The sequence below is a fragment of the Scyliorhinus torazame genome, chromosome 5, assembly GCF_047496885.1.
Source record: "Scyliorhinus torazame isolate Kashiwa2021f chromosome 5, sScyTor2.1, whole genome shotgun sequence".
Taxonomy (NCBI): Eukaryota; Metazoa; Chordata; class Chondrichthyes; order Carcharhiniformes; family Scyliorhinidae; genus Scyliorhinus; species Scyliorhinus torazame.
In genome coordinates, this window is record NC_092711.1 from 92872733 (window position 1) to 92894732 (window position 22000).

At 46.6% G+C, this 22000-nt stretch overlaps 1 protein-coding gene and 1 long non-coding RNA gene across 5 annotated transcripts; one reads left to right on the top strand and one right to left on the bottom strand.

The window, feature by feature from the left end:
* Positions 1 to 298: 298 nt before the first annotated feature.
* Positions 299 to 4932, bottom strand: LOC140418947 (uncharacterized). 2 transcript variants are annotated; one of them, XR_011945434.1, is made up of 2 exons: positions 4795 to 4932; positions 299 to 689 (listed from the first exon to the last, which is right to left on the bottom strand). It is a non-coding gene; the product is annotated as an uncharacterized lncRNA (long non-coding RNA). The 2 variants fall into 2 exon arrangements; XR_011945435.1 differs by having other exon boundaries at positions 4712 to 4870.
* Positions 4933 to 5078: 146 nt separating this feature from the next.
* LOC140418946 (uncharacterized) lies at positions 5079 to 13875 on the top strand. 3 transcript variants are annotated; one of them, XM_072502622.1, is made up of 3 exons: positions 5079 to 5325; positions 6852 to 8750; positions 9379 to 13875. In XM_072502622.1, exon 3 carries the CDS (start codon positions 9748 to 9750, stop codon positions 10717 to 10719), a length of 972 nt encoding a protein of 323 aa, XP_072358723.1. In that variant the 5' UTR covers positions 5079 to 5325; positions 6852 to 8750; positions 9379 to 9747; the 3' UTR covers positions 10720 to 13875. The 3 variants fall into 3 exon arrangements, with proteins under 3 accessions (XP_072358723.1, XP_072358722.1, XP_072358724.1); XM_072502621.1 differs by lacking the exon at positions 9379 to 13875 and having other exon boundaries at positions 6852 to 8225; XM_072502623.1 differs by lacking the exons at positions 5079 to 5325; positions 6852 to 8750 and adding an exon at positions 8757 to 9023.
* The last annotated feature ends 8125 nt before the right edge of the window (positions 13876 to 22000 follow it).

The following is a 22000-nucleotide window of genomic DNA, read 5'->3' on the forward strand; positions in this document are numbered from 1 at the left end:
CACGGTCCAAAGATGTGCAGGTTTGGTGGATTGGCAATGATAAATTGCCCTTAGTGTCCAAAAAGGTTAGGTGGGGTTACAGGGAGAGGGTGAAGGTGTGGGCTTGGGTAGGGTGCTCTTTCCCAGGGCCAGTGCAGACTCGATGGGCCGAATGGCCTTCTGCACTGTAAATTCTATGATCTAATTGCCCTTGAGGGCTAGTAAGAGTCAACCACATTGCTGTGGGTCTGGAGTCACGTGTAGGCCAGACTGGGTAAGGACGGCAGATTTCCCTCCCTGAAAGACATTAGTGCACCAGATGGTTTCGTAGACTTTTAATTCCAGATATTTTATTCCATCACCTGAGATGGTGGGATTAAAATCCGAGTCCCCAGATCATTATCCTGGTTCTCTGGGTTATGAGTCCAGCGACGATACCACTGCATCACCGCCTCCCCACTGTGTAACTGGTTAAAGCTCTTTCCACAGTCAGTTCACTGGAACACTCTCACTCGGGTGTGTGTTGTGTGGGTCTCGGTGCTTTTCCAGTTACACTGATGTTTGAAATCTTTTCTCACAGACAGAGCAGACAAACATTTCTCCTTCCACATTCGAAGGATGATATTCAGGTCCTGATGAATCAACTGATTTCTGTCCGATCTTGATGCAATATTTAGTCTGAATTTCCCGAATACAAATCTTCTATTGTCCTGTAAAGGGAGATTACAAAATCATCACTGTCAGGATAGGATAGATATTCACAACGCATAGTGCTCGTTTCAATGGAATATTCCTTCCTCTCCCATCCCCAAAACCTGTATATCTGCATCTCACACTCTCCCTCCATTCTCTCTGCTTTGCCTAATACATACCTTCCCAATTCTTCTGAATGACAATTCATGCTGATGAACATATCCATGTTCACTAATTCCTGTGCAGGGCAAAGAGACCTGAAAAGGATCAGATAGGCTGCGAGCCATGTACACGTATATATTACTGGATTAAAAATGTGAGTAATATACACTGCATCACTCGGTGAGGTGATGGCATATTGGTAATGTCACATGACTAGTAATCCAAACCCCGAGTAAATCTCTGGGAACTGGGGTTTGAATCAAAGAACAAAGAAATGTACAGCACAGGAACAGGCCCTTCGGCCCTCCAAGCCTGCGCCGAACATGCTGCCCGACTAAACTACAATCTTCTACACTTCCTGGGTCCGTATCCCTGTATTCCCATCATATTCATCTATTTGTCAAGATGCCCCTTAAATGTCACTATCGTCCCTGCTTCCACCACCTCCTCCGGTAGCGAGTTCCAGGCACCCACTACCCTCTGTGTAAAAAACTTGCCTCGTACATCTACTCTAAACCTTGCCCCTCTCACCTTAAACCTATGCCCCCTAGTAATTGACCCCTCTACCTTGGGAAAAAGCCTCTGACTATCCACTCTGTCTATGCCCCTCATAATTTTGTAGATCTCTATCAGGTCACCCCTCAACCTCCGTTGTTCCAGTGAGAACAAACCGAGTTTATTCAACCGCTCCTCATAGCTAATGCCCTCCATACCAGGCAACATTCTGGTAAATCTCTTCTGCACCCTCTCTAAAGCCTCCACATCCTTCTGGTAGTGTGGCGACCAGAATTGAACACTATACTCCAAGTGTGGCCTAACTAAGGTTCTATACAGCTGCAACATGACTTGCCAATTCTTATACTCAAAGCCCCGGCCAATAAAGGCAAGCATGCCGTATGCCTTCTTGGCTACCTTCTTCACCTGTGTTGCCCCTTTCAGTGACCTGTGGACCTGTACTCCTAGATCTCTCTGACTTTCAATACTCTTGAGGGTTCTACCATTCACTGTGTATTCCCTACCTGCATTAGACCTTCCAAAATGCATTACCTCACATTTGTCCGGATTAAACTCCATCTGCCATCTCTCCGCCCAAGTCTCCAAACAATCTAAATCCTGCTGTATCCTCTGACAGTCCTCATCGCTATCCGCAATTCCACCAACCTTTGTGTCGTCAGCAAACTTACTAATCAGACCAGTTACATTTTCCTCCAAATCATTTATATATACTACAAACAGCAAAGGTCCCAGCACTGATCCCTGCGGAACACCACTGGTCACAGCCCTCCAATTAGAAAAGCATCCTTCCATTGCTACTCTCTGCCTTCTATGACCTAGCCAGTTCTGTATCCACCTTGCCAGCTCACCCCTGATCCCGTGTGACTTCACCTTTTGTTCTAGTCTACCATGAGGGACCTTGTCAAAGGCCTTACTGAAGTCCATACAGACAACATCCACTGCCCTACCTGCATCAATCATCTTTGTGACCTCCTCGAAAAACTCTATCAAGTTAGTGAGACACGACCTCCCCTTCACAAAACCATGCTGCCTCTCACTAATACGTCCATTTGCTTCCAAATGGGAGTAGATCCTGTCTCGAAGAATTCTCTCCAGTAATTTCCCTTCCACTGAAGTAAGGCTCACCAGCCTGTAGTTCCCTGGATTATCCTTGCTACGCTTCTTAAACAGAGGAACAACATTGGCTACTCTCCAGTCCTCCGGGACATCACCTGAAGACAGTGAGAATTAGTGAGGAATCCCACGATGGCAGATGGTGACATTTGAATTAAATAAAAATCTGGAATTAGAAGTCTAATGGTGACCATGAAAACGTTGTCAATTGTTGTAAAAATCCATCTGGGTCACTAATGTCCTTTAGAGAAGGAAATCTGCCCTCTTACCTTATCTGGCCTACATGTGACTTACATAGAAAATAGAAGCAGGAGTAGGCCATTCGAGCCTGCTCCGCCATTCATTATGATCATGGCTGATCATCAAGTTCAATACCCTGATCCAACCTTTGGACTGTGGAAGGAAACCAGAGCACCCGGCGGAAACCCATGCAGACACGGGGAGAAGGTGCAAACTCCACACCCACAGCCACCCAAGGTTGAAATTGAACCTGAGTCCCTGGCACTGTGAGACAGCAGTGATAACCACTGTGCTACACTAACAGTCGACTCTGGTGGGATTTGATTCCACAACCTTTGACTTCCTTACTTCCCATTAAGTAGAAGTCCAACACATTATCCTTTGCACCACAGAGCCGTACATATCCTTTAATCCCTTTAGCCCCAAGAGCTTTAATCTAACTCCTTCTTCAAATTGCACAATGTTTTGTCCTCAACAACTTTCTATGGTAATGAATTCCACAGGCTCATAACTGTCACCTCAATCTTAAAAGTTTTACCCCTTATCCTCAAGCTATGACCCCCTAGTTCTGGACTCTCCCACCATTGGGAACATTCTTTATGAGTCTACTCTGTCCAGTCCTGTTAGAATTTTATACGTTTCTATGAGCTCCTCTCATTTAAAAAAAAATAGAGAAGCAGAATTAGGCCATTCAGCCCATCGAGTTTGCTCTGCCATTCGATCATGGCTGATATGTTTCTCATCCCCATTCTCCTGCCTTCTCCTATAACACCTGAGCCCCTTATTAATCAAGAACCTCTATATCTCTGTCTTAAAAAGACTCTGACTGGCATGGCCTGGTGACACGTGGCCATCAATTAATTTCCTTTTTTACCGAGAGAAATCAAGGACAGTGTGTTTGAGACAAAGCTGATTTATTTCACAAACAACAAGATATTAAACTCTAGTCCAGCTCAGTGACAGAGATTCAAAATAAACCCCAATTGTCAGAATGAAGATGGTTCAGTTCTGGGTCTGATTAACAGTGACAGTAACAGCAGAATCAACACTTTTAAGATGAACAGAGGGTAAATATAAATTCCTTCTGTTGGTTTGACAGTTCAGGAATCGTCAGTGGCTTCTTATTATATGGAAAAATTAGCTCAACTATCTTATGAACTAAAATTTAGTCTGGCCTGGTGTCACCAAGCTGAAATCCAGTCTTTCTCTGACACATTATTCTTAATGACATAGCTGACAGGTTAAGAGTGAAAAATAACTGTTTAGCAGTACGGGGAAGAGGTAAGTTTGTAGATGTTCTACAGTGTTACAGACTTGCTTGTTGGATCTTATTCTGTCCCATCTTACATTCAGCTAACAGTAAAATGACTAAAATACTGCAACAAACAGGCATTTGGGTGCAACGGTGAGTTTGCTGCTCAGATTAGTTAAAGTCTCCATATTGTAAAATGGATCTAGAAGGACTGGAGAAGATGCAGGAAAAGATATTTGAATTATGCCTGAACTGGCAGGTTACACCCAGCAAGAAAGATTGGACAGGATGTAAACCTTTTCTCTGGAAAAGGGAATGAAGGATGACCTGATCCTGTAAGATTATGAAAAGGTTTGATATGATAGACAAGTGGAGGATGTTTCCACTGGATTAGAATAAATATGAGTTAGTCATTAATTAATCTAATGTGCAGTTCAGGAGCAGTTCAGAGGGAGATCACTCACACACTTCATGTATCCAAAAGGATTTCTGCAGTTTTCCCACTGGTTAACACTCCAACTTTAAAAGCCCCAAACCATTTGATCCAATTTCTGCACATTGTTAATGGCGAGGGGCAGTTTAACTGTTCTGTCCAGGAGGACAAAATTCACTGTTCACCTGAACCTGCTCAGACCCCAACACGTTAACATCTCACTGTCCGTGTTTGGTCTGTTGTCAATCACACCCAGGACAGAACTATGGTGGAGGGCCTGTACTATTTAGGTGCCCTATTAATTTATTTAATACATGTGTTACCTTGGCACAATGGTACCAATCGGAACAGGTTCGCAAAGCATAATTACTATCAGGAATATCGATTTCAATGGCGGGATTATTACCCGTCATGCATTGCGGCGGAGAATGTGCTCTATCCACAAGAAGCTATGACTGGAGCATGCGCTGTTCAGGTTGTCGCTGACGGTGCGAGGAGCGGAGAAGAAGCAATCGAGCGCCTTTCAGGAATGGAGCAGGTGGGCGCCCGGGGAGCGATAGAAGCTGCAGAGTGAGCCGGGAGGCTTCATAAATACCCCGTGGAGGCTTCAACTCCCGAGTAAAATGTTAACGGTCCCGACTTAAACAGCACCGAACAGAGTGAGAGCTGAGCGGTGACAGGCCCGGGTTACCGGCCGCCATCTTTACAGAAGACAAGGTGCCGCAGGGCGCATGCGCTGCCAGCCTGGACCGGATGCCAACTCTCCCGGATTGACTGGAGTCTCCAAGATTTTATTTTATTCGGAGTCACTGGCTGGGCCAACATTTATTGCCCATCCCTAATTTCCCTTGAACTGAGTGACTTGCTCGGCCATCTCGGAGGGCATTTAAAGAGTCAACCACATTGCTGTGGGTTGGAATCGTGTCGGCCAGGCCAGGTAAGGATGGCAGATTTACTTTTCTGTTCATTCACGGGATGTGGGTGTCGCTGGCTGGGCCAGCATTCACTGCCCATCCCTAATTGCCCTTGAACTGAGTGCATCTCAGAGAGCATTTTAAGGGTCAACCAGTGAACTGTGAATCTGGAATCACATGTAGGCCAGACCAGGTAAGGATAGAAGATTTCCTTCACTGAAGGACATGAGTGAACCAGATGGGTCTTTGCAACAATCGACAATGGTTTCATGGTCATCAGTAAACTTTCAATGAATTCAAATTTTACCTTCTGCCTTGGTGAGATTGAGGCCTGGGTGTATGGAAAGTGATTTGGACAGTAAAAGCGATTTTTGCGACGCTGAAAAAAAATAGTTGGCCCCTCGAGCCTGCTCCTTGCAGATAAACTAGGAGTCGGCCCATCGAGCCTGCTCCTTGCAGATAAACTAGGAGTCGCCCCCTTGAGCCTGCTCCTTGCATATAAACTAGGAGTCGGCCCATCGAGCCTGCTCCTTGCAGATAAACTAGGAGTCGCCCCCTTGAGCCTGCTCCTTGCATATAAACTAGGAGTCGGCCCATCGAGCCCCTCAGGCCTGCTCCACGATTCAATAAGATTGCGGCTCATCTAATTTTCAAAAAAAAAATTTTGATTACCTGTTTCTTTTATTTTCCATTTTCTTTTCCCAATTAAATGACAATTTATCAAGGCCAATTCACTTAACTTGTTCTTCTTTGGACTGTTGGAGGAAACCTGAGCACCGGGTGGAACCCCACGCAGACACGGTAGCACGGTAGCATTGTGGATAGCACAATTGCTTCACAGCTCCAGGGTCCCAGGTTCGATTCCGGCTTGGGTCACTGTCTGTGCGGAGTCTGCACATCCTCCCCGTGTGTGCGTGGGTTTCCTTTGGATGCTCCGGTTTCCTCCCACAGTTCAAAGATGTGCAGGTTAGGTGGATTGGCCATGCTAAATTGCCCTTGGTGTCCAAAATTGCCCTTAGTGTTGAGTGTGGTTACTGGGTTATGGGGATAGTGTGGAGGTTTGACCTTGGGTACGGTGCTCTTTCTAACAGCAGGTGCAGACTCGATTGGCCAAATGGCCTCCTTCTGCACTGTAAATTCTATGATAATCTATGATTCTATGATAATCTATGACATGGGGAGAAAGTGCAAACTCCACATAGACAGTCACCAAGGCCGGAATTGAATCCGGGTCCCTGGCACTGTGAGGCAGCAGTGCTAGCCACTATGCCAGCGTGAGCATATTTTTAGTCTCAATATTACTGTTTATGAAACTCAAGATCGCATTTGCTTTGCCAACTACTCTCTTAATATGTCTTGTAGATATACAAAATCCCTCTTCACCCCTTTCTCCTACCAAAGAGGCCAGTTAGGTTTTTATGATAATTCAGCAGTTTTCATGGCCCCTTTCCCTTGTTCCGGCCCCACAAATGATCAGATTGATTCAGCTCAATTTCGCAACCTGTTTTTGTGGGTTCTCTCTCACTCCTTATTTTCTGTTTTCAATCAGTTTCACAGGGTGTTCGAAGGGGAGGCTTCAAAGTCCGGAAACCCAAACCAAGCATCACATCAGGATCTGACAGAGTCCTCAATTTATCATATCTTGAATATCGTGGGATTTTGAACATGGAAGGCAAAAGCATTGTTCACAGTGGGGAGAAACCGTACACGTGTTGTGTGAGTGGCAGAGGATTCACTCGATCATCAGGCCTCACAAGCCACAAATACAGTCACACTGAGGAGAAACCGTGGAAATGTGCGGACTGTGGGAAAGGATTCATTTCCCCATCTAAGCTGGAAACTCATCGACGCAGTCACACTGGAGAGAGACCATTCACCTGCTCAGAGTGTGGGAAGGGATTCACTCAGTCATCCTCACTGTCCACACACCAGCGAGTTCACTCCAGGGAGAGACCATTCACCTGCTCAGAGTGTGGGAAGGGATTTACTATTTCAGGCCACTTGCTGAGTCACCAGCGAGTTCACACTGATGAGAGACCGTTTCAATGTCCAGACTGCGGGAAGTGCTATAAAGGTTCTGGGGAACTGATGCGCCATCAACGTATTCACACTGACGAGAGACCATTCAGGTGCTCTCACTGCGGGACTGGGTTCAGGCGATCATCTGACCTCACTGTACATCAGCGAATTCACACAGGGGAGAGGCCATTCACCTGCGCCAAGTGTGGGAAGGGATTCACTCAGTCATCCGATCTGCAGAAGCACCAGCGAATTCACACTGGGGAGAGGGTGTTTACCTGCTCCATGTGTGGGAAGGGATTTACGACATCATCCATCTTGCTGGCACACCAGCGAGTTCACACAAACAGGAAAACTTTTAAATGTCCACTCTGTGGGAAATGCTACAAAACTTCTGAGAAACTGATACAGTGTGTTCACACTGACGAGAGACCATTCAGGTGCTATCACTGTGGGACTGGGTTCAGGCGAACATCTCAACTTACTGCACACCAGCGAGTTCATACTGATGAGAGACCTTTTAAATGTCCAGACTGTGGGAAGTGCTTTAAAAGTTCTGGGGAACTGACCCGTCACCAACGTGTTCACACTGAGGAGAGACCATTCCGGTGCTCTCACTGTGGGACTGGGTTTGTGCGATCATCTCAACTCACTGTACATCAGCGAATTCACACTGGGGAGAGACCATTCACCTGCTCCGAGTGTGGGAAGGGATTCACCACTTCATCCCACCTGCTGAGACACCAACGAGGCCACAAGTAACCACAGTTATTGGATTTTGCTGTTACTCACATCAGGACTGAACCATGTTCATTTGGGTCTCTTTCTGCTGATAACAAACTCCAGCCCATTTACAGGGGCTAATATTCTGGCTAAAAGTCAAATAAATTAGATTTGTGTTAAATATGCAGTGTGTTGAAACTTTTTAATATCTCTGACACAAGTTAGTTCCTTTTGAAGTACTCTCGCTCTCCCCGTCTCTTCCATCCTCACCTCCAACAAGGAGTTTGTGGAGCTTCTTTGTGACTGAGATTGAGTAAATCCGATCAGCTGCCTCTGCTGCTTCCCTCCCTCCCACGAGCCTTTAATTTTCCTGATATTGAGTGGAGAATCCATCTTTCTGATGGATAATGAAGGTTCTGTGCACATTCTCCCCCAATATCCACATCACAGCAAAAAAGATCACGAGTCACTAATTAAGATTTTCGATGGGGCTGTATTTACCCAGCATTCCCGCGGTAGTGAATATCCCCCATTCACAGCAGAGGAATATGCTGCGCAGGCGCAGTAGTGACCCGTATTGGAGCATGCGCAGTGCGAGTAATGGCGACGAGGAGAGTCGCTCATTTGTCTCTGCAGCGGGAAGGATGCGGAAACTCTGACGGAACGATGGAGCCGGATCTGGAGAGGGAGGGTTTCTAAACACCTGGTGAGGGCCTCAAATCCAGAATCAGACTCTGCAAGTCCCGCGATTCCAGCTCCGCGTCTTTGTTTCCCCCAGACCGGGACAACACGTTTTAAAATCCATGCCCCGCTCTCGGGCTGCGCCTGTTATTCGCCGCCCAGAGGAGTCTTTGGGCCATATATTTATATTCAGTGAGAGGTCGCAGTCTCCGTCTCGTTACCTGAAGGAACTGCTTAGCCATTTGGTTTGCACTTTAACCCCACACTCCCAATCACTGCCCAGTGTGGAGGGGGCTGGGTAAGTCAGAGGATCTGCTCCTGGACCTGGTTAAAGCAGCAGCCTGTAGATCGGCAGGGGGTAACTCCGGCTGTCGGCCCCTCTTCTGTGGTCTTGTCGGTCCCTGGGTTGTCCTGGAGAGGGAGCGTGCGGTGTCTACCGGAACACTTGAGACCTTCCACACTGGTGGCCACCTCAGGGTGCAGAATGTCCCATAGACACTGGAAACAACATTCTGGTGTAGTTGAGAAAGAGGTTTGATTGGACCACAAGTTTGGGGAAACAAGAGAAAAACCCCATAGAAACTGGAATTGTCTGTTCTGAATTTCTATCCTGTACTAATGGTAATACTGACACTGTCAATGTATTTTACAAGGTACAAGAGGACGTTGATTTGCAGATGGGGAACTCAGACCAAACATCACATCAAGATCTGACAGAGTCACTTAATTCATCAGGACCTGAATATCATCGGTCCTTGAATGTGGAAGGAGAAATGTTTGTTGGTTCTGTCAGTGGGAAAAAATTTCAAACATCAGTGTGACTGGAAAAGCACCGAGACCCGCACAACACACACCCGAGTGAGAGTGTTCCAGTGAACTGACTGTGGAAAGACTTTAACCAGTTACACAGCCTGAAAAAACAGCACATCATTCATAACGGGGAGAAACTGTACACGTGTTCTGTGTGTGGACGAGGCTTCAATTGATCATCCAGTCTGGAGAGACACCAGGACTCGTACACAATGGAGAAACCGTGGAAATGTGGGGATTGTGGGAAGGGATTCAATTACCCATCCCTGCTGGAAATGCATCGACGCAGTCACACTGGAGAGAGGCCGTTCACCTGCTCTGTGTGTGGTAAGGGATTCATTCAGTCATCCCACCTGCTGACACATCAGCAAGTTCACATTGGTGAGAGGCTGTTTAACCAGTCAGACTGTGATAACTCTAAAAGCTCCGAGGACCTGGTGAAGCACCAGGTTGTTCGCACTGAGAGACAGTTCAGCTGCTCTCACTGTGGGAAGCTATTCAAACGATCACAGAATCTCATTGAACACGAACGCACTCACACTGGGGAGAGACCATTCACCTGCTCTGTGTGTGGGAAAGGATTCACACGATCATCCCACCTCGCTACTCACAGACTGGTTCACAGTGATAACAGACCTTTCAAATGTACTGAATGCGAGAAGAGTTATAAAACCACAAGTGATCTGCTGATACACCAGCGGGTTCACAACGAGGAGAGGCCGTTCAGATGTACAGTGTGTGGGAAGGGATTTACTCAGTTATCTGGCCTCCAGAAACACCAGCGAGTTCACACTGGGGAGAGGTCATTCACCTGCTCATTATGTGGAAAGGGATTCATTTATTTAATCAGCCTCAGATCACACCAACTTGTTCACTCGGATAAGAAACCTTTCAAATGTTCTGAATGTGAGAAGTGTTTTAAAACCACAAGTGTTCTGCTGAGACATCAGCGAGTTCACACTGGGGAGAGGCCGTTCACCTGCTCTGACTGTGGGAAGGGATTCACGCGCTCATCCCATCTGCTGACACATCAGCACACGCACACCGGGGAGCGACCGTTCACCTTCTCTGAGTGTGAGAAGGGATTTACTCGGACAGCTCATCTGACACAGCAACAGGTTGATAAATGTCTGCAGAGTTTGGATTCTGCTGTTATTGCTGCTGTTAATCACATCCAGCACTGAACCATGTTCATTCTGACTGTTGGAGTTTGTTTTTGCTGATGTTAATAATCCCTATAACTGGGCTGGAGTTTAATCCTCTGGATAAATGTCAAATGAACTAATATTGTTTCAGACACCATCGAGACCTTCATTTCTCCAGGATAAGAGGAGATTAATTGATGTCCTGTTACTCACTGCTGCATTTTTGTGACCTTTCCTCCTTTCTAACTCGAGATTATTTCAGTTCTCACACCTTCAGTTACTCTCACAACCACGTCCCAGCTCCACATCACTTCCAGTGTGTCTGTCTTAGCTTTGGCATCCAGGGGAGGTATTGGTAACAAACCCAGGATCACTAAACACAAAAGCCAGTGATTTGTACTGTGGATCTGGTCAAGCACCAGGTTGTTCGCACTGAGAGACAGTTCAGTTGTTCTCACTGTGGGAAGCTGTTTAAACGATCACAGAATCTCATTGAACATGAACGCACTCACACTGGGATGAGTAACATGAAGGTGGTCAGTACAAATGTTACAACGACATCCGAAAAAAGGATCCTTACAAACTTCTGCACTGTGGACCACCTAGAATCATATCATATCTCTGGGAAAATACTGCAGTCGACCAGCCGTGTGGAGGCAGCAGAAATTGGTTCAGTTTGTACTGATGTGCTTGTCTCCCCAATCACCGAGGATGGAGATGTTTCTGGAGCCTCCTCCTCCTGTGATTTGTTTAATTGTTCACCACCATGTCGATGTTGCAGGACTGCAGCTTTGATCTGAACTACTATGAGTGAGATCGCTTAGCCCTGCCTACAGCATGCTGCTTCCGCTGTTTAACACGTTTATAGTCTCCTGTTATAGGGTCACCAGATGGAATCTGTTTTATGGATAGCTGGTGCTGCTCCTGACATGTTCCCTCCACTCCATGTTGAACCAGGGTTGGTCCCTTGGCTTGATGGTAATGGTAGAGTGAGGGATATGCTGGCCTATGAGCTTACAGATTGTGTTTAAGTATTGTGCTGCTGGTGGCTCACAGCACCTCATGGATGCCCAGTTTTGATCTAGATCTGTCCAATTATTTTGTGCACTCCCAGAACTGGTTGATCTCCCCAAATGCATGACCTCACACTTCTCTGTGTTAAATTCCCTATTGCCCCTGTATTGCCCACTCCACCAATCCATCTCTATTGTTTTGGAGATGATAGCTATCCGCTACAATGTCCAGAATTCGGTCAATCTTTGTGTCGTCTGCAAATTTCCTAATCATGCTCCCTATGTTCACGTCCAAATTGTTACTATATAGCCCACATAGTTCCGAACACCGAGCCCTGTGGCACACCACTTGAAACAACTTTTCCAATTGCAAGGGCAGCCAATGACCCTATTACTGAGCCAATGTTTTATCCAGTTTGCCACATTACCCTGTATTCCATGGGCTTTCACTTTTTGCCACGTGGGAATTTGTCAAACACCTTGCTAAAATCTATGTGCACAACATCTACTGCACTACCTTTTTCAACACTTCTTGTCACTTCCTCAAATAATTTGATCGAATTTGTGATGCAAGAACTCCCTTTAACAAATCCATGCTGTCCATCCCAGACTAGTCGATGCCTTTCTATGTGACAGTTAATCCTATCTCTCGGGATTAATTCTACTAATGGTGAGAATCAGCTCACTACCACAGGGAGTGGGTGAAGTGAAGAGTACAGATGTGTTGAAGGGGAAACTAGACAAACACAAGAGGGAGATGGGAATAGAGGATTACAATGAGAGATTTAGATGTGGAAAGATGGGAGGAGCTTGAGTGGAGCAGAAACCCCAGCAGGGACTGGTTGGGCTGAATGGTCTGTTGCTGTGCTGTATATCCTATGTAATCGAGCTCTGAATCCACTGTGTTATTTCTGTTTGTGTCGGGAAGCAGCATGACGTTAAACTGAGGACTAAAATCAAAATCTCCCAGGCTATTGTCCTTCCCACCCTGCTGTGTGGAGCAGAATCCTGGGGATGCTGTAGGAGCGACATCAAAGCTCTGGAACTCTTCCGGAAAAGACACCTGAGGACCATCATGAAAATTCAATAGCAGGACAAAAATCTCAAAACAACCTGGTTCCCCATCGTGCTGGGCTCAACAGCATGGAGACCATCCTCCAGAACATTCAACTGAGCGGCCAGGCCATATCTCTCACATGGATGACTATACAATCCACAAGCAGACCTTCAATGGGGATTGTCTCAGGGCAAACAACATCAAGGTGGTCAGTACAAATGATACAAGGACATCCAAAATAGGATCCTCACAAACCTCTGCACTGCAGACCACCTCTCTGGGAAAAGACTGCAATCGACCGGTCCATGTGGAAGCAAGACTGAAATTGGTTCAGTTTGTTTCAAGGACCATCAACCGCAAACTCATAACACCCGACATTCCCAGAGAAAGACCAGAGATGGAGCAGCTACAGAGGTTCCCCCTAAGCACCAACAGCAACATAAACTGCCAGTTCCGTGGACGTCCATGTCGATCCCACATCAGACCCTCAGTCACGAGAGGACCCACAGAAAACAATGTAATTAATGACAGCTTGGACATACTTGAACAATGTGGAGTTGACCTCAACATTATCCCTGTTCTCCGGATGGGATCACTGTACTCTGTCTGATTATTGCCGAGCTGTTAATGAAGTCAGTAAAAGACAGTCTGTTGTTGGGCGCTTGATTATAGAAATGTAGAAAATTGAAGGAGTGGCCATTTGGCCCTTCGAGCCTGTTGCCCCATTCATCATGATCATGGCTGATCTCCCAAGTCAGTAACCTATTCCTGCTTTTCCCTCATATCCTTTGATCCCTTTAGCCCCAAGCTCTATATTATCTGGTGTCTGAAACCACAGGGTTCAATATTTAGAGTCAACAAGATGAACAAGGATGTGTTCATCAGGGCCCAATTCTCCAGCTGGATATTCACAGGAGAAAGTCAGTCTGTTATCCAACACATTGAGGGAATTGAACAGAGAAAAATCCCGATTGTAAGAACCCGCAAATCATTTGTAAATAACTGTCAAATGTTGGCAGGTTCCAACTGTCGAATTCCATCACATTGAAGTCAGTGAGAGGTGGGAGAGTGGTTATTCTGGAACTAAAAAACACCAGTTAGATCACAGCTAGAGTACTAAGTACAGTTCTGGTCACCACATTACAGAGAATAGGGACTAGCTCAGTCTCAGCCAGTAGAAACATGGTGGGCTGAATGGCCTCCTCTGTGCTGGAAACTTTTAGGATTCCGTGATGACAAGTGGTCCTTGTGTTTTCATCCAAGACTGGTCACGCCCCAGTCATTTACTCCCAAGTGTTGATGTGATGGTTCAAGCCAAGAGGTGTCTTATGGAATCTGTGGTTCAAGCTTGTATTTTTAGGGACAGATGCTCATTGAAAAGGGAAACTGAGAAAGGAAACTGACTCTCAGCTGTCAAAGAATCTAAGACCGAAATTGAGTAGAATCGTATCAAAGGACAAAGAGAACCGTCAGAGCTCAGTCGCAGATGATGGATTCAGTGGTGCAGTACAGGCAGGTTGAGGAGTCTGGATCCAGAAGCTGAAAATAAGCAAAGATGCAGTTTCTGAAGCTAACATTGGGGGAGATAAACCATCCAGATCATCGTAAGACCATATGATATAGGAGCAGAATTAGCCCATTTGGCCCATCAAGTCTACCCAGCCATTGAATCATGTCTGATATGTTTCTCATCCCAATTCTCCTGTCTTCTCCCCATAACCCATGGAGAGGGGTAGGTAGTGCTGAGGAAGGAGGGATGCTGCAGAAGAACTTGGACAGGCTAGGAGAGTGGGCAAGTAAGTGGCAGATTCAATACAATATGGAAAAGTGAGAGGTTCTGCACTTTGGAAGGAAGAATAGAGGCAGAGACTACTTTCTACATGGGAAAAGGCTTCAAAATCAGAAGCACAAAGGGACTTAGGAGTCCTTGTTCACGATTCTCTAGGAGGTTCTCATGCAGGTTCAGTTGGCAGTTGCGAAGGCAAATGCAATGTTACCATTCATGTCGAGAGGGCTCAAATACAAGAGCAGGGATGTACTTCTGAGGCTGTGTAAGTCTCTGGTCAGACCCCATTTGAAGTATTGTGAGCAGTTCTGGTCCCCGTGTCTAAGGAAGGATGTGCTAGCTTTGGAAAGGATCCAGAGGAGGTTCACAAGAATGATCCCTGGAATGAAGAGCTTCTCATATGAGGAGTAGTTGAGGATTCTGGGTCTGTACTCGATGGAGTTTAGAAGGATGAGGACGGATCTTCCTGAGTCTTACATAATACCGTGCGGCCTAGAAAGAGTGGACGTGGAGAAGATGTTTCCACGACTAGGAGAAACTCGAACCCGATGGCAAAGCTTCAGACTGAAGGGACGATCCTTTAAAACAGAGATGAGGAGGAATCTCTTCAGCCAGAGGGTGGTGAATCGTGGGACGCGTTGCCACAGAAGGCTGTGGAGGTCAAGTTACTGAGTGTGTTTAAGACGGATATGGATAGGTTCCTGATTAATAAGGGGATCAGGGGTTATGGGGAGAAGGCAGGAGAATGGGGATGACTAAATGGCAGAGCAGACTCGATGGGCTGAATGGCCTAATTCTGCTCCTGTATCTTATGGTGTTAATGTAATAAAACATCCCAAGGTGTTTCAGAAAGAAGAATATGACATTGAGTCACATCGGCTGATATTAGGGTAAATGGACAAACCTTGATTGGAGAGGGAGATTTAAACAAGTATCTTTAATCAGTGCTGAGAAGTGGAGACGGCAGGGAGCTTGAGGGAGGCCTTCAAAGAAACTTACGTGTCAAAGATATAAAAAAACACTCAACAGACTGCATTTAACACAAAAACAGATGTTTGATTTTTATCCAGAATATATAACTAGGCTGGAGTTTATTAACATCAGCGGAAACACACTCCAATGAACATGATTTAGACATGGATGTCATTCCTAACATAACCAATCATTGTTATATGTGAACTCGCTGGTGTTTCCGCAGGTTTGATAATTGAGTGAATCCCTGGCCACATTCGGAGGAGGTGAATGGGCTCTCCCAAGAGTGAACTCGCCAGTGTGTCAGCAGAGTGGATAACTAGGGAATCTCTTCCCACACACAGAACATAAAAATGGCCTCCCCCAGTCTGAATGCGCTGATGAATTTCCAACTCGGATCGTCAACTGAATCCTTGCCCACAGTCCCGACATTTACACGTTTTTTCCCCTGTGTGAACACGCCGGTGTTTCCGGAGTTTATGAATTGGCAAATCCCATTTTACACACAGAGCAGGTGAACGGTCTCTTCTCAGTGTGAACCTGCTGGTGTTTCTGTAGGTTTAATGACTGAGTGAATCCCTTCCCACACTTGGAGCAGGTAAACGGTCACGCCCTGGTGTGACTCCGCTGTTGTTTCCGGAGTGTGAATCAATCACCAAATCCCTATTTAGACCCAGTGGAGGTGAACGGTCTCTTCCCCCTGTGAACCCGCTGGTGTTTCCGTAAGGTGGATGGATCAGCAAATCCCTTTTAACACACCGTGCAGGTGAACGGTTTCTTCCCCGTGTGAATTCGCTGGTGTTTCTGTAGGTTTGATGAATTCGCAAATCCCTTTTTACACACAGTGCAGGTGAATGGTCTCTCCCCAGTGTGAACTCGCTGGTGTGTCAGCAGGGTGCATGATTGAGTGAATCCCTTCCCACACTGAGAGCAGGTGAATGGTATCGCCCCAGTGTGAACTCGCTGGTGTTGTAGGTTTGATGAATTAGTAAATCCCTTTTTGCACACAATGCAGGTGAATGGTCTCGAACTCGCTGGTGTTGCTGTAGGTTTGATGAATTAGTAAATCCATTCCCACACACCGAGCAGGTGAATGGTCTCTTCCCAGTGTGAACTCGCTGGTGTTGTTGTAGGTTTGATGAATTAGTAAATCCCTTTTTGCACACAGTGCAGGTGAATGGTCTCGAACCCGCTGGTGTTGCTGTAGGTTTGATGAATTAGTAAATCCATTCCCACACACCGAGCAAGTGAATGGTCTCTCCCCAGTGTGACCTCGCTGGTGTTGTAGGTTTGATGAATTAGTAAATCCACTCCCACAAACAGAGCAGGTGAATGGCATCTCCCCAGTGTGAACTCACTGGTGAGTCTGCAGGGTGGATGACTGTGTGACTTCCTTCCCACACTTGGAGCAGGTGAACGGTCTCTCCCCATTGTGAACCCGCTGGTGTTGCCGTAAGTTGGATGAATCAGCAAATCCCTTTGTGTACACAGTGCAGGTGAATGGCCTCTCCTGTATGATGGCGCCGATGAAGTTTCAGGCGAGATGGGTAACTGAATCCCTTCCCACAGTCCCCATATTTCCACGGTTTCTCCCCAGTCTGACTACACTTGTGTTCTGACTGGTCAGATGATCGGCTGAATCCTCGTCCACATACAGAACACGTGTACGGTTTTCCCCCACTGTGAACAATATTTTTTCCTTTCATTTTTAAACTTTGTTGATGTTCCTATGATATACGGACGATGGTAAATTGTGAGGCTCGTGTGATCTTGATGTGAAGTTGGTTTGTGTTTCCCAAATGCAAATCCTTTGAATCTCCTGTGAAATTGATTGAAAACAGAAAATAGGGAGTGAGAGAGAACCACAAAAACACAAAGGCAGATTGTGAAATTGAGCTGAATGAATCTTGTCATTTGTGGGGCCGGCACTGGGAAAAAGTCACCATGAAAACTGCTGGATTGTTGTAAAAACCCAACTGATTCACTGATGTCCTTCAGGGAAGGGAAGCTGCCAAACTGGAGTCCCACTCACTCACTTATCACCCCTGTGCTCACTGACCTACATTCGGACTCGGCTAAGCAACATCTCAATGGAACATTCACACCCTTGTTTGCAAATCTTGCTCTTTGCTATTTCCAGCTACACAGATGTTTAATTCTTGAACCACAGATCAAACACAAATACTTACATTCAGGTCCTGATGAACTGAGTGACTGCCAGATTTTAACGTGAATCTTAGTTTTCCAGAGGGAGGTGGGGGAGGGGGAGAGAGCGAGAGAAGGGATTTTATATGTTGACAGGCAGTTGTCCCTCTCCCCACGGACGTTTTGCATTGTTTTCCAAGGGTCACACCAGCCCCAGAGACATGGAACCCCTCACAGGTAAGAGAGCAGAGCACTAAAAGCTCAAAGGTGTTGATAAATGCTCAGACATACTTAGCTGTGAAGCAGTTTCACAGTTTTTCATGTTAACATCTCCCACTGTAGCCTGCAGCTGGAAAGATATCAGAAGCTCTGGAGTCGGAGGAAAATCCCCCAGTTGAGGAGAACGGGGATGATGTCACCACGCAATTGGAGGTGCGTGATGACATCACAGACAGGAAGACTGAACATCTGGATCTGTGCGAACCAGTGATCACCACACATTATGGAAGATGTGATGGTCCTTGAGAGAGTAGAGGAGACTTACCAGAATAGTTCCAGGAATGAGGGATTTTAGTTGCAATGTTAGGTTGGATAAACTGCGGTTGTTCTTCTTGGAGCAAAGGAGAATGATAGAGGTGTTCAAGTTTCTGATTGGTCTCAGTAAAGTAGCTAAAGAAACGTTGATCCTACCAGCTGATTGTAAAAGGATTTCAGGACACAGATTTAAGATTTGGAGCAAGAACTACAGGGCAATATGAGGAAGAAATTTTACAGTGAGTGGTAATGACTTGGAACTCAATGCTTACGCTGAAAGTGCGATAATATCCAGGTCCTGATGTCATAGAATTTACAGTGCAGAAGGAGACCATTCGGCCCATCAAGTCTGCACCGGCTCTTGGAAAGAGCACCCCATCCAAGGTCAACACCTCCACCCTATCCCCATAACCCAGCAACCCCACTCAACACTAAGGGCAATTTTGGACACTAAAGGCAATTTATCATGGCCAATCCACCTAACCTGCACATCTTTGGACTGTGGGAGGAAACCGGAACACCCGTAGGTAACCCACGCACACACGGGGAGGATGTGCAGACTCCGCACAGACAGTGACCCAAGCCGGAATCGAACCTGGGACCCTGGAACTGTGAAGCAATTGTGCTATCCACAATGCTACCGTGCTGATGAATCGAGTGATGCTGTCAGAGTTTGATGTCCGGTTTTGTTTATGTTTCCTGCCTGCAATTCCTTTTCTAATACCCTGAAAATGAAAGTAACAAAAGCCATCTTTGTCAGTCCAAAATCAAAATACAGGAAAAAAATAAACCTATTCTTGGTTTGAGTTTACTTTGTGTAAATCCTCCCTTTCTAACGCCCTGTAAAAGGAGTTTCCACAATTCATCACTGTCAGCCCAGGATAGAAATTTACTACATTCTTCCCTCCTGCTCCCTGGACCAGGATGACAGCTCATACTCCCTGCTACACTTTACCCTCATTGTCATCAGCCATTGCTCAATTTCAGGATGACCTTTACTCAAGGTTGTGAGTTTCTGACATGGTTCTTGATATGACTGGACACAGTCGTAGATCTTTAGACACATGGAAGAGGATGTTCCAAGAGGTAGTGAGAACTGAAAAGCAGAATGTCTTTCTCTTCCTTTTCTTCTCTGCCTCAACAATAAGACATTGGGACTCAAAGGCTAATGTAGTTTGATGGTTGTCTTCATTCTGAACAATGGGTAACAAACTCCTCCCAAAACATTGAATAAAAGCAAATTACTGTGAATGCTGGAATCTCAAACCAAAAAGAAAATGCAGGTAAATCTCAGGCCTGGCAGCATCTGTCGGGAGAGAAAATAGCTAACGTTTTGAGTCCAGGTGACCACTCGAAACGTTAGCTCTTTTCTCTCCCGACAGATGGTGCCAGACCTGCTGAGATTTTCCAGCATTTTCTTTTTGGTTCCTCCCAAAACATTCTCCCCCTTCAAAACATCCCAAAAGATGTGCTTGTTCGGTGAATTGGACATTCTGAATTCTCCCTCTGTTGTACCCAAACAGGCGCCGGAGTGTGGCGCCAAGGGGATTTTCACAATGCTTCATTGCAGGGTTAATGTAAACTTACTTGTGACAAGAAAGATTTTTAAAAATTATTGCCCCCGACAAAGATGGCGACTCCGCATGCGCCCTGGTGCGCTACCCCGGTAAAGACGGCGGCCATTCACCTGGGCCGAACATGAGGAGCTGCAGCCCCGCTCAGTACAAATTAGGTCCGGTAAGCTCTTTTCCCGGATTTGCGACTCACACAACATGTTTACGGAGCGTTTCCGCCCACCGCATGCTTCTTTGCTCCCTCCGCACCGTCAATCGCCTCTTACCGATTTCAGATCTGAACAAAGCCGCAATCCATTGCCATTACCCACACTGCACATAAGAACATAAGAACTAGGAGCAGGAGTAGGCCATCTGGCCCCTCGAGCCTGCTCCGCCATTCAATGAGATCATGGCTGATCTTTTGTGCACTCAGCTCCACTTTCCGGCCCGAACACCATAACCCTTAATCCCTTTATTCTTCAAAAAACTAAAAAAAAACATGCTTCAATCACAGCCCGATCCCGCCCCTCATTCACTCCGATTGGTTAGAGGATCAGCCGCTCTCGATTGGTCCTCCAGACCAGCCTCTACTCTTATTGGTCCGCAGCTGCCGTCAATCCACAAAGTGTTTACAAATCATCCCACCCACCGCCTGACGCTGACTCCGCTTCTCCAGGACAAACAAGGGCCGAGGTCACCCTTGCTCCAAACTGCACCTGCGCACCAAAATCCAGCAACTGCATTGCCCATGCACCAGACCATTTCACCTGAGGAAGGAGCAGCACTCCGAAAGCTAGTGACATCGAAACAAACCTGTTGGACTTTAACCTGGTGTTGTAAGACTTCGTACCAGCTCACAATGACCGGGGAGTGATTGACGGCACCTCTCGACCAATAGGAAGAGGGGCGGGGTGGAGGACTGAGCAGGAGCGACTGCTCTTCCAACCAATCAAAGTGAACGAGGGGTGGAGCTGAGCCCGGATCTCCCTCATTGGCTGATACTCTGCATCATTTTGGAAGCTGATTTGTCTCAAACTCCAGGAGAAAACTGGACCTTTCTGTTTGTGGCTTTAAACAGATGAAACCCTGTAGGTGTGGAGCAAACATTTCAACATTTGTTACTGAAATGTGGGAACTCACCAGATAGGAGTTTCCAAACCCTGGTCACCCTCGCCTGGAAGGACAAGGGCAGCAGACCCTTAAGGAGCAGCCTGCCCAGGGAGGCAGTGGACAAGCAATCCAGACAGCCAGGGTAATGATTTTGTGCTAATAAAAGCAAGATACCGCAGATGCTGGAAATCCATTAAAATCAGAAATTACCGAAGGAGACTCAAAATGTTCATTATTTTTCTCTCTCCACAGATACTGCCAGACCCGCTGAGTTAATGCCACAAATCAGCTGTTTTTATTATAATGGTACCTGAGTTTGAATCAAACCACGGCTGAATTTGAATTCAATAAAAATATTGTGAGCATGGATCAATTCTCATAAAAACTCATCTGGTTCTCTTAATGCCCTTTTGGGAAGGAAATCAGCCATCCTTACCCAGTCAGGTCTACATGTGACACGATTCATAAACAATTCAAGGGCGGGACTTCCGGGTGCGGCGATGACCAGCTAAGTCGCACGTTTCGGCACCTCCCATTTTAACGGACTTTTGGGCTCTTATCGGGAGCCCCAATGGCAATTTTCGAAGGCTAAACCCACTGTGAGGCGACATAGGAGGGAGTCCCCCCGGATGTGAATGGACAGAAGAGATAATAGTGGCCAGATTACGGAGGATCCTCTGGAGCAGCGGCAAAGAAGGGAAGTGAGAAGCAAGATGGCGGCGGAGGGAGGCCAGTTGGTATGGGGCCTGGAACAGCAGGAGTTCCTCTGGCGATGTGTGGAGGAACTCAAGAAGGAGGTGCTGGCGCCGATGCTGCAGGCGATTGAGGGGTTAAAGGAGGCGCAGAAGACCCAAGAGATGGAGCTCCGTGGAGTGAAGGCAAAAGCTGCCGAAAATGAGGACGAGATACAGGGCTTGGTGGTGAAGACGGAGACGCACGAGGCACTGCATAAGAGGTGTATGGAAAGACTGGAAGCCCTGGAAAATAGCTCGAGGAGGAAGAACTTAAGAATCTTGGGTCTTCCCGAAGGGGCAGAGGGAGCGGACATTGGGGCGTATGTGAGCACGATGCTCCATACCTTAATGGGAGCTGAGGCCCCGACGGGCCCCCTGGAAGTGGAGGGAGCATATCGAGTCCTCGTGAGAAG

Coding starts and splice junctions, on each gene's coding strand:
- LOC140418946 (XM_072502621.1), top strand. CDS start 6,968: ATGGAAGGCAAAAGCATTGTTCACAGTGGGGAGAAACCGTACACGTGT.